Source organism: Marmota flaviventris, chromosome 4 (genome assembly GCF_047511675.1).
Source record: "Marmota flaviventris isolate mMarFla1 chromosome 4, mMarFla1.hap1, whole genome shotgun sequence".
NCBI classification, from domain to species: domain Eukaryota; kingdom Metazoa; phylum Chordata; class Mammalia; order Rodentia; family Sciuridae; genus Marmota; species Marmota flaviventris.
The window spans coordinates 32,219,774-32,233,353 of NC_092501.1; the positions used below are offsets into that span (position 1 = coordinate 32,219,774).

The following is a 13,580-nucleotide window of genomic DNA, read 5'->3' on the forward strand; positions in this document are numbered from 1 at the left end:
TTTATGTAAAAGTCAGAGATACACTTAATTTCCCCCAAGTCACGAATTTCCAACCAGCATGTTGAGCAATGTTTTGGATAAAATGCTTTATTTTTTTCTTAATCCTAGCTGCACATGGTTACCACCATAGGTTTGTGCTTGTGTGTTTGTTTTCTTTCTTTTTTTTTTTTTAATGCCTATTCTGTTATCTCAGAATTGCTGAACTAGATTGTCTTGATTAGAGGTTTGGAAAGGAGAGCAAGAGTCAATAATAGTTTGTTTTTATCCTTATCAGGGGACCTATGTACAATCAGAAGGGATTGTAACTTATCTAGTTTATTGGTTCAGCAGTTTGTGTCAATAGGACACATTCTGATTAACTTGGAGCACTATAAAAGCTTTACATTGACTGCAAGCTCAGAGCTGTCAAAGTAAAAGAAGGCAGCATCAATGGATCTTGTTGTGGTCCTGGTGCTCAGTCTCTCTTGTGTTCTTCTCCTCTCACTATGGAGACAGATATCTGGGAGAGGGAGACTCCCGCCAGGACCCATGCCTCTCCCAATTCTTGGGAATATCCTACAGATAGACACTAAAAACATCAGCAAATCCTTAACCAATGTAAGTATGTTGATGCTTATCCAGTGGCTTGCAAATTGTAAATAAATTAATCCTTCGGTTTAAATATATATATATGGACAAGCAAGTTATTAAAAGAGAATACTCTCTATTGATTATGATGTTTCCATTGCTTTTTATAGTTTTCCTTGTTAGACGTAATGAAACAATACATCAGGGATAAAAGAACCATTTACATTTAATATTTAATGGCAATATTAAAGTGGCAAAAGTCTGGAATAAATTTCCCTGTTTCATAATCAATTACTGTGATTTTCTATTTGCTGCATAATCTAATTTCCATAATCCTTATGGTTTTGAGTGAATTTTTATTTGTTTATGTCTTTCATCTCCAATTCTGACTAGATTGTTTTTTATGTGTCTATGTCTTTATTGAAATGCTCTTTCAACTGAGTTTTCTCTCCTAATTCTTTCCTTAGGACTTCCTATAGTTTATTGAAAATTTTTATAATCAGTTTTCTATCATTTTTCTCTGGAATTTTATGCTCTTTCATATCAGTGGGATTTTTTGCTGGGGCATTGTAAATTAAGGAGGAAGACTTGTTTGTCTATTTTGTCAAGTTTTCAGAGGCCTTGTACTTTTACTTCACTTGAGATGGATCCATTTTCCATTTTAAACCTATGAACTTTTGTGTGTAGCTACATTTTGGGAAGGCAGTTCTCTGTGTTTTGGATATATGAGTACGTTCATGGGTATGACCTGAGGTACCCCTGTGGTTGATCTTCCTTGGGGCCTGGTTGTTGGTTTGATGTTTTTTTCTCCTCAATTCTATGTGTTGAAATAATGTTGATGCTGAGGTTGGCTAGAGCATGGGTGGGGTGAGATTCTTTGTTACTGGGCTGAGTTGTGAGTATTGCTTGGGAGCAGGATATCTACTCTGTGAACCTGAGGTGACCCACTCACTCTCCAACTGCACTTTGAGGAAGTGCTGAGCAAGAAATAGCACTATTGTTACCAATAGATATATAGCCTTAAGACAAATGTTCAGTATCTATTTTGACATCTGTAACACTAATTGCCACCTACAGAGGAATGGTGGGATCAACAATACAAACTGTGAGCAAGATTAGTCGTTAGGTATCAGGGGTCTAGTACATTACCAGCTGTGTTAATAGTCATAACAACATGAATGAGGTACAAATTGCATAAAGCATATAATTTTATTTTTTAGTGAAATTACAGTTTCTTATGTGAAGATAAAATATGTTAGAAAGAAGAAAGTTTGAAATGTTTTAAAAAGTGAAGCCTGGAGAGACAGTATATAGATCACCAATGTTGACTATAAAGAGGGAGAAATAAAGAATTAACTGTAAGTAGTCTACAAATTAAAAAAGAAGAAGAAGGAACAGGAAAATTTGAGTATTATTAGGAGAAGAAAGTGAAGAAGGGGCAATAAAAAGGACAAAAACCAAGGTATAGAAAATAAGTAAATGTAAAATCAAAACAATTCAAACCTATATATGAATACATCCCTCCTCTGTGAAACCAAAGCTAAATAATAAACAGGTACAGAAAAAAAGCAGTTAAAGTGAGATCAAAATTATGTGTATACATATATTAAACCTACTCATACTATGAGAACACACATGCCCATACACACCCCCAAACATAATTCTCACACAATGGAAAAAAGTAAAAAATAATAAATTACAGTGAAATGATATTTGAAAAAAATTTAATTTGTTTAATTAGTTACACATGACAGTAAAATGCCTTTTGACATGACAGTAGTGTGTATTTTGACTTATTATACATACATGCATTCCAATTAGAATCCCATTCTTCAGGTTGTACATAATGTGGAGCTACACTGGTTGCATATTCATTTATGAGCAAAGGAAAATTATGTCTGCTTCATCCTACTGCCTTTTCTATTCCCATCCACTCTCCCTGCACTTCATTCCTCTTTGTCTAATCCAGTGAACTTCTATTCCTCCCCTCCCTACTCTTCCTTGTTGTGGGTTAGTGTATACATGTGAAAAAAAATAAATACAAAAGTGAGGTTAAATCATGCTAAAAATAATTATGCATACCAAATGAAACAATGTACAAATAGAAAAGACCCTATAGAAGCAAAAATATATTATCCAAAATGTAGAAGGAAGTAAAAATCAAAATCAGACAAAATTAAACTAAAAAACGTTACAACTAAACTTATTAAATATGGGCAAAGAGGAAAATGGATAAAACTGGAGACCATCATGCTAAATGAAATAGGCCAGATCCACAAAGCAAAGGATTGAATGTTTTCTGTGATATATGGAAGCTAGACGAAAAGAATGGGCAAAAGTTAGAAGGGTAGATTCCACAAAAATAGAAGAAATTAATAGAGTAGAAAAAAAGGGATTGAGTAGAGAGAGGAGATATGGCAAAGTTGAAGAACTATGCAATGAATCTGACAAAAATTGCTATGGACATATATGAATGTATTACAATGAATATATCTTTGTGTGTATTCACAAGGCTCTAATTAAAAAAAAAACACTAAAAATAATAGAAGAAACATCAGTAGAGTAGAGAAAAGGGAAAAGGAGTAGGGAGAAAGGAGGGAAAGGAGAAGCAATGGGGACTGAATTAGAATACATTCTATTCCATGCTTGCAGAATAACATCAAAATAAGCATAATTAAATTAAAAGAAAGGAGCTTCAGTATTATTTAGAACTAAAATCAATTAATAAAAAGTGGACGAAGAATATTAATAGATATGTTTTTCAAAAAGCATGCAAATTTCCAAGAGGATATGAAAAGAAGCTCATATTACTTATCATCAGGAAAATGCAATTCAGAATTACAATATTATGGTTTGGATGTGAAGCATCCCCCAAAAGCTCACATGTGAGACAATGCAAGAAGGATTGTAAAAGAAATTATTGGGTTATAACCTTAAGGGCAATCAATGTTTACTCCCTGATGGGATTAACTGAGTGGTAGCTGGAGGCAGGTGGGTTAGACTGGAGAAAGAGGTACATTGGGAGCATGAATATGGGGTATATATTTGTATCTGGCAAGTGGAAATTCTCTCTCTCTCTCTTGCGAGCTCTCTCTCTCTCTCTCTCTCTTTTTCTCGCTCTCTTTCTCTGCTTCCTGATCACCATATGAGTTGTTTCCCTCAGCCACACTCTTCCACCATGATCTTCTCCCTCAACTTCAGCCCCAAGGAATGTGTGGGCCTTCTATGGGTAAAACCTCTGAAATCCTGAGCCTTCAAACTTTTTCTCCTCTACAGTTGTTCTGGTAGGGTTTTTTTTCAGTGACGTCAGTGAAAAACCACCTGTTAGGATTGCTGTTATCAAAGTCAAAATACAGCAAGTGTTAGCAAAGAGAAGAGGGAAATCTTGCTCAGAGGTGCTGGGAATGTAAATTGATACAGCCATTACAGAAATGACTATATTTGAGCTTCCACAAAATGTTGAAAAATAGAGCTACCTTATGATCCAGTAGCCCCACATCTTAGAATGTATTCAAAGAGATGAAATCAGTATGTCCAAAAGATATCCACACACCATATTCACTATAGCATTATCTTCAATAGTCAAGAAATGACACCAACCTAAGCCTCAACTGGTCGCTGAATGCATAAATCAAATGTGATTTATACATAAAATAAAAACTTATTTAGTCTTAAAAATTACCTACAATTGACCCCAACATAGACTCAGCCTAGAGGCCTTTATGATGAGGGAAGTAGCCATACAGAAAGACCTCCACTACATAATCTCACTTACACATACATTCTTACAAAAACAAAGCAAAAATCCTAAAACTCATGGTAATAGAGACTAGAATGGTGATTATTGGGGGCTGAGAGGTGAGAGAAAATGTGAGATGTTGGTCCAAGGGCACAATATTCAGTTACAAAGTGAATAAGCACTGGAGACCTAAGGCACAGCATACTGACTGCAGTAAATAATAATGCATGTTACACCTGAAATTAGTTGACATGTTTTCATCATACACACATGAAAATGTTAACACTGAGGTGATATATATATATATATATATATATATATATATATATATATATCAATTAGCTTGGCTGTAGCAATCAATTTGCAATGTCTACATAAATCAAGATATCCTTGTACACACACACACACACACACACACACACACACATATATATATATATATATATATATATATATATATATATATATATATCAATTAGCTTGGCTGTAGCAATCAATTTGCAATGTCTACATAAATCAAGATATCCTTGTACACACACACACACACACACACACATATATATATATATATATATATATATATATATATGGTACCTCAATAAGGCTGTTAATTTAAAAAGTTTTTAAAAAAACAACTATGGGCTGAGAACCAAAATAAGAGAGTGAGGGAAAGAATTGACCTTTCAGAATCTACTGGATGGTAACATAATCCTTGTGGGTTTTGCACAAAGCTTCATTCTGTACCCTATGAATTATCAGGTGAAAGAAATTGTTCTTGTATGAGATGCTGCATGGCCTGGTGTTGCCTCCCTAGTATTCACTCTCTTGCTGTGATAGTGATAGCTGTGGTCTCAACCTATAAGTCTTAAGATCATATGGGGTTTTAAAATATAGACTGCCAGTACTCATTGTGGGCTTACTGAGTCAAAATCTCTATGACACAAGTCCCGAGAGTGACCCAGAAGAAAACAGCTAAGTGTAGGTATAAAGGTGGATAAGCACTGGGGTTTGATAAATTGTTTAGCATCAGAAGTTGAAAAATAAAGATATAAATTTGGGTTTTCTGTTTATTAAAAATGATATGCTACAAATGAGTTTGTGACTCTCTGACTTCATTTTCTTTGCACGTAAAACAGGACAAATAAGTCCTCTAGATGCATTGATGTGAGGATTATTTATAGTGTAGATATCAATTGCTTGAATGGGTATGGCAGATCATACACCATACATAAGTGCCAGCTATGATTGCCATCACATTTGTTAGTACAATTCAGAAATATCTGAAGATTCTTATGGCACTGTAATATATAACAAATATAATGAGACTAATCTGAATAACAGTTTGAAACATTCTGAACATGTAGATCAAATGCTGATCTTCTTCAGCTAATATCTGCATTTTCTTTCTCCTTTCCAGTTGTCAAAAGTCTATGGCCCTGTTTTCACTTTGTATTTGGGTACGAGGCCCACTGTGGTGTTGCATGGATATGAAGCTGTGAAGGAAGCCCTGATTGATCATGGGGAAGTATTTTCTGGAAGAGGCAGTTTGCCTCTGGTTGATAGAGTTTCTAAAGGACTTGGTAAGTGTGCATGCATGTGAGGTGGCTGAGCAATGGTCATGGGGAGGAGGAAAATATAGAAGAGAAAGCCAGGTTGAGCTTGACCATTTCTGTGGGTGCCACTTATCAACTTCCTCTACCTTGCCTGGGATATCCTCCTGGATTCCGCTCTCCCTTATTTAGGAATCATTTTAACTACTGGAAGCAGATGGAAAGTGATGAGGCGCTTCTCAGTCATGACTCTGAGGAATTTTGGGATGGGAAAGAGGAGCATTGAAGACCGAGTTCAAGAGGAAGCCCGCTGCCTTGTGGAGGAGTTGAGGAAAACCAAGTGTGAGTGATTTGTTATATCACAGTCTCTTTTGCTTTCTGACTTCATGCATGATGTTTTCCAAGGCCAGTACCTAGTAATTATACTAATCTCTGGTTTTACATTATTTGTATATGTACTGAAAAGTCTCAATAATCATGATTATGCTAAATACTTACCTCTCTGTGTCTTTTCTGTTGACCCATGAAGTGTTTTTCACATTGTCTCTGATTTTCAGCTTGGATTCAGATTGCTCTGTTGTCAAATTTGTCTTCCAAATTAACAAAAAAAGCAAGACTAAAAATCAGACTTTAACAGTGAGTGATATAGAAAAGAAATTGCCAGACTTCCCTAATTACCGTCTAACTCCATAGCTAAAAGGGACCTTTGTTCTGAAAGCTTAGAACACTGGAACATTTACCTCATCTGTCAGAGGAGTATATAACTTGAAAGCTTTGCTCGTGACCAATGGTCTATGCTAACTTTGTATCATTTTTTTTATTTGGTTTTTTAATTATTCTATTGTATTTTTATTGACATGTAATCAGTCCATATTAAGAAGGGTCACTATGATATTTTTACATATGAATGCAGCATATAATATTTAAAATCCATCCCCTCCACCTCTCTATCCTTCTCACCACCAGCATATAAACTTCCCCATTTCCAGTAATCACTCTTGTACCTTCAGGTTCACATTCATTTTAGCTTCCCCACATGAGAGAGACCATGCAATACTTGACTTTCTGTTTCTGACCTCTTACCATAAGGTCCCCCAGTTCTCTCCTCTTTGGTGCAAATGGCAAGATTTCTTTCTTCTTTATGACTGAATACAAATACATTGTGTATATGTAACAGACCTTCTTTTTCACTCATCTGTTGATATAAACATTATTTAATATAATCTTAGTTATTAGAGTGTCATAATTTTCCTGAACATGCAGGAATCTCTGTTGTATGTTGATTTCATTTCTTTCATCCATGTACCAGAACTTGGATCATATGGAAGATCTGTTTATGTTTGAGGAAACTCCATACTGTTTTTTTTTTAAATAATGGCTATCCTAATGTACATTCCCACCAACAATATTATGTGCCCTTTTTCTACATACCTCTCCAATATTTGTTATTTGGTGTTGTGGTGGTGGTAATTTGTGTTTCTTATTTTTCTTTTTGTGTTTGGATGATAGCCATTCTAACAAGGGTAAAATAATATCTCTTGTTAGTTTTGACTTGCATTTTCTTGATGGCTAATAATATTGAGCATTTTTAAAATGTATTTATTGGTCAGTTGCATATCTTCTATTAAGAAGTGCCTATTAAGATTATTTGCCCATTTTTAATTGTATTACTTGGAGTTTGTTAAGTTTTTATTTCCTTGTATATTGTCAATTTTAATCCTCTGTTAGATGAATATTTGGCAAATATTATCTCCCATTCTGTAGCATGTCTCTTTTGTCTATTGACTGTTGTTTAAGAGCTTTTTAATTTCATGTAATCTATTTGCCTATTTTGCTTATAGGATCATGTAAAAAAAACATCACTTGTATCCATGTTGAGGTGTTTTCCCTATGTTTTCTTCTAGTTTATTTTGGGGTTCAGGTCTTACAGTAAGGTCTCTGAACCATTTTGATTAATTTTGTACAGATGAGTGATAAGGGTCAAGTTGCAATTTTCTGCATGCTACATTTATATAAGTTTTGGTAACTTTGTTGAGAATCAGTTGAGTGTAGATGCATGTGTTTTTCACCCCCTGGGATATCCTTTCTCTTCCATTGTTCTGTTTGCCTATTTTGATGCCATTGCCAAGCTGTTTTGCTTATGGTGGTTCTTTAGTGGTCCTTAAAGTAAGGCATTGTCCTGCCTCCAGCTTTGCTCCTTTGCTCAAGATTGTCTTGACTGTTTGGATTCTTTTGTGCTTCCACGTGAATTTTAGGATGGTTTCTTCTGGTTCTGTGAAGAACTTCTTTGGTATTATTATGGGAATTGAATTGAGCGTGAAAATTGATTTGGATAGAATGATCCTTTTAATTATGTTAAATCTTCAATTTCTGAACATGGGAGATTTTCTCTCTCTCTCTCTCTCTCTCTCTCTCTGTTGTATATGTGTGTGTGTGTGTGTGTGTGTGTGTGTGTGTGTCTTCTTCAATTTCTTTTTGTAATATCCATTGTAGAGGTTTTTCACTTTCTTGGTTAATCTTTTTTAATCAAGTAAACTTTAAATCTGTAGTTTTGATATTGGATACTTAAAAAAATAAAAATTATTGTACACCTATTCGTAATTTCTTTTTTATAGAGCCCCCCCAAAAAGAACATTTTCCTACTTTAATTTTTAAATTTTTACTACTTTAGTTTCTTCACCCGTAAAATGACAGCCAGCATTAAAATTAGCTAAACTGGATATCGAAAAAGATGGCCGCTGCGTACGGGGGTTGCTGAAGTGCTGAGCGCGGTGCTCAAAGCAGCGGCTTTAATAGAGATTTCTGTTAGAGCTCATTTCACCGTTAATCTGTAGCGGACCACTTTGCCAAGGAGCAGGAAGAACAAAGAAATCGAAAAAGAGACGCTTGGCTGCCCAGAGCCGTGGGCGCTTTGCTCCCATCTGCTTCCTCTTTCGCTTCGCTCCGGGCGGAGAAGCTGAATGTGTAATCAGCAGTGGATTGTAAGTACCCGAGGCAAAGAAAGCTCAGTGCGCCCCGCCTTTTTTTTTTTTTTTTGATTACTTTTTATACAGGGAGAGTTTGTGGATTGGGTTTGTTGGCGGGGCTGTGGTTTCTGTGCCGAAAATCCACTCCGCGGGAGCAGCCATTTGCTTTCTGCTTGCTGTCTTGATGGCTCTGTATACACTGTCCGGCAGCCGCACCTAGAGGTTGGAGCTGGGCTGCGTGCCGAGCCCTGTCCTCCGAAGGCTGGACTGCAGCCTCGAGTGTCTCGGTGGCCTGTTCGCCGCTGCACCTTCGGGCAGAGCCTGCTCTGGGGTCGTTCTGCACCCCCCTGCCAGGGGACCCGTGCTCCGGAGGAGGGGGATGGAGAGCCGCGGCGGCAGCCGCTTGGGCCCCTGGGGCCGGGCACAGGGCTGAAGAGCTGCGGAAGCCAGGGCGGCTCTGCTATGGTCGCAGACAAGCGTGGCCCAGAGACAGCGACAGCGGCAGGGTTTCATTTCTAGAAATCTGGACTGGAAACAGAAGCAGCAGTTTGTATAATCCCAAGAACTTGCTTATACCAGGAAGCTGTAAGGGCAACATGAATAGCATTGAGGAGATGTAACATGGTGGCAGGCGCAGAGAGATCAAGTCTCTGACATCTTCAACTGCGCGGGCATAGGGAGCCGTAAACTGTCTAAATGCTGTTTGCTCAGGATCACTAGGCAATGCTGAGCTGACGTGGATCTGGGGTGTACAGGCTGGGCCCCTCAGAACACACACACAGAGCCCGAATCGGAAGCAATTAAGCTCCGGTTCGCCTGCTTCCTGTGACTCAGCACTAACGATCCCGCTGAAATAATTGGCCGGCCCTTAGGAACTTACAGAGGTAAAAGCCAACCAAGCCTTCATAGGCAGTGGCCACAGGACTGAAACGGGGATTGGGAGAGACAGTCAGGACCCACCCGTTGCATTGGTCACCTGGCAAAGGGAACAAACGGTCACCATTTGCATGGGATATCACCATGGCAGAGAAACGGCGTCACGGGCGGAGGAGATAACTGCATTGAAACCAGCGCGACAGGTGTGTAATCCCCTAGTCATTTCTCTCCACACAGCAGGGAAAACTTAAGGGCCACTCCCAGCTCTCCTGTGAATGCAATAACCAGACCGAGGGAATCAGGAGCAGCGCGGGACTCGCGGCGCGGAACTCCCGGCTACCGCTCCCACCAGTGCTGACAACTGAGGTCTCTTGCACCAGCTACCGGGGGCGTGGCTACAGGAGGGCAAGCAAATTCGCTGGGGGATCTCAGCCCCAAGCTCTACAAACTTAGGGTCTGAGGGAGGCAAACAGGGAGAGTGAGCCCAGGTGTTCATGAAAACAGGGCTCCCAGGAGCAGCAGACCTGGCGTGTAGCCAGTATTGTGGTGAGCGCCACAGGTGAGCACGGCCTGGCTTGAGGAAACACAAGACAAGGCCCTAGACACTCAGGATTGGAGACCCGCCCAGTCTAGGAGAAAGAGCGGCTGCACAGTGAATGGTTCCCACCTGTTGAGAGGAGAAGCTTGGCCCAGTGGGCACAGCGCCACCTACTGGAAGAGAAGTTAATAGAACTCTAGGACTGCATTTATTATTATTATTATCATTTTTTTTTCTTTTTCTTTTTTGTTTTTTTTTTCTTTTTTTCTCTTCTTTTTCTTTCATTTTCAATTTTTATTTGTTGTTCTTTAACTTTTTTCAATGTTTCTATTTTTTTTTAAATTTTTTTTATTTTATTATTATTTTTTTTTAATTTTAATTTTAATTTTTTATTATCACTATTATTTTTCTTAAAAAATTTTTTTTTTCATCTTTCCTTTCTTTCTTTATTATCTAATCTTTGTTATTCTTGTTTCTTTTGTCTTTTCATTTCTTTTCAATTTTCTTATTCCCCCTTCCTTGAATTCTACCTGCCTACTCTCATTCTCTTTAGTGACTTCTTCCCTTCCCTTCTAATATCTTTCCTCTCAAGCATCAAATAAATCTACAAGAGTAAACAGTAACTCAGCAGTCAAACAGAACAAGAAGAAACATGAGCAGCATAAAAAAGCAAGGAAGAAAAGTAGTACAAACAATGAAGGACAGCCTAAATATTCAGGAGGACCTAGAGTCAGCAGAAAAATGGTCATATAAAGAACTCAAGGAATACCTTAGACAGATGGAATGGAACCTTAAAGAAGATACGAGACAGCAAATTCAAACAGTGAAAGAACACTTTGAAAATGAATTACATAGACAGATAAAAGAAGAAGTTAAGCATCTTTATCAGGAGATTGAGATTATAAAAAAAAACCAAACAATAATTCTAGAAATGAAGGAAACGATAAACCAAATTAAAAACTCAATTGAGAGTATCACTAACAGAGTGGAGCAAGTAGAAGCCAGAACATCAGATAATGAAGACAAAATATATCATCTTGAAAAGAGCCTAGCCAACTCAGAAAGGCTGGTTAAAAACCACGAGAAAAACATCCAAGAGATATGGGATAACATAAAGAAACCAAACCTACGAGTCATCGGGATAGAAGAAGGTACAGAGATTCAAACCAAGGGAATGAGTAACCTGCTGAAAGAAATAATTACAGAAAACTTTCCAGAAATAAAAAAGGAAACGGATATACAAATTGTAGATGCATACAGGACACCGAGCACACAAAATCACAGTAGACCAACGCCAAGACACATTGTTATGAAGATATCCAATATACAGAACAAAGAGAAAATACTAAAAGCTACAAGAGAAAGGAGGCAGATTACATTCAGGGGTAAACCAATAAGGTTAACAACGGATTTTTCATCACAGACGCTGAAAGCGAGAAGATCCTGGAACAACGTATTTCAAACACTGAAAGACAATGGATGCCAACCAAGAATTCTGTATCCAGCAAAATTAAGCTTCAGGTACAATAACGAAATAAAAATCTTTCATGATAAACAAAAGCTAAAAGAATTTGCAGCCAGAAAACCAGCATTGCAAAGCATCTTGAGCAAAACACTACACGAGGAAGAAATGAAAAACAATAACCAAAACCATCAGTGGGAAGTGCCTCTATAAAGACAGAGGGCGGGGGCAAAGCTAACCATGGAGAAACAAACTAAATTAAAAAAAAAAAAGAAGAAGAAGATAAATAATCAAACATGGCTGGAAGTACAAACCATATATCAATAGTAACTCTAAACATTAATGGCTTAAACTCTCCAATAAAGCGACATAGGCTGGTAACATGGATTAAAAAAACAAATCCAACAATATGCTGCCTCCAGGAGACACATCTGATTGGAAAAGACATACACAGGCTGAAGGTGAAAGGTTGGGAAAAAATATACCACACACACGGTCCTCGTAAGCAAGCAGGGGTGGCCATCCTCGTATCGAATAAAATTGACTTCAAGACTAAATTAATCAAAAGGGATAAGGAAGGACATTATATACTGTTAAAAGGAACCATTCACAAACAAGACATAACAATTATCAATATTTATGCACCAAATAATGGTGCTGTGACGTTCATAAAACAAATTCTCCTCAAGTTCAAGAATCAAATAGACCACAACACAATAATTATGGGTGACTTCAACACACCTCTCTCACAATTGGACAGATCCTCCAAACAAAAGCTGAATAAAGAAACTATAGAACTCAATATCACAATCAACAACCTAGACTTAACTGACATATATAGAATATATCAACCATCATCAAGTGGATATACTTTTTACTCAGCAGCACATGGATCCTCCTCAAAAATAGACCATATATTATGCCATAGGGCAACCCTCAGTAAATATACAGGGGTGGAGATAATACCATGCATTTTATCTGATCATAATGGAATGAAACTGGAAATCAATGATAAAAGAAGGAAGGAAAAATCCTACATCACATGGAAAATGAACAATATGTTACTGAATGATCAATGGGTTACCGAAGACATAAAGGAAGAAATCAGAAAATTCTTAGAGATAAATGAAAATACAGACACAACATATCGGAATCTATGGGACACAATGAAAGCAGTTTTAAGAGGGAAATTCATCGCTTGGAGGTCATTCCTCAAAAAAAGGAAAAACCAACAAATAAATGAGCTCACACTTCACCTCAAAGCCCTAGAAAAGGAAGAGCAAAACAACAGCAAATGTAGCAGAAGGCAAGAAATAATCAAAATCAGAGCGGAAATCAACGAAATTGAAACAAAAGAAACTATTGAAAAAATTAACAGAACTAAAAGTTGGTTCTTTGAAAAAATAAATAAGATCGACAGACCTTTAGCCATGCTAACGAAGAGAAGAAGAGAGCGAACTCAAATCACTAACATACGGGATGGAAAAGGCAATATCACAACAGACACTACAGAAATACAGAAGACAATTAGAAATTATTTTGAAAACCTATATTCCAATAAAATAGAAGATAGTGAAGACATCGATAAATTCCTTAAGTCATACGATTTACCCAGACTGAGTCAGGAGGATACTCACAACTTAAACAGACCAATAACAATAGATGAAATAGAAGAAGCAATCAACAGACTTCCAACCAAGAAAAGCCCGGGACCGGATGGGTATACAGCGGAGTTTTACAAAACCTTTAAGGAAGAATTAATGCCAATACTTTTCAAGTTATTTCAGGAAATAGAAAAAGAAGGAGCTCTGCCAAATTCATTCTATGAGGCCAACATCACCCTGATTCCGAAACCAGACAAAGACACCTCAAAGAAAGAAAA

At 37.4% G+C, this 13,580-nt stretch overlaps 1 protein-coding gene across 2 annotated transcripts in view; it reads left to right on the forward strand.

The window, feature by feature from the left end:
• The first annotated feature begins 429 nt into the window (after positions 1-429).
• Positions 430-13,580, forward strand: part of LOC114082414 (cytochrome P450 2C18-like) — a 40,317-nt gene continuing 27,166 nt past the window's right edge. For both annotated transcript variants that reach the window (XM_071611076.1, XM_071611077.1), the window contains exons 1-3: positions 430-597; positions 5,724-5,886; positions 6,049-6,198. In XM_071611076.1, the coding sequence (XP_071467177.1) occupies positions 430-597; positions 5,724-5,886; positions 6,049-6,198 (481 nt within the window). The remainder of the gene's footprint in view (positions 598-5,723; positions 5,887-6,048; positions 6,199-13,580) is intronic.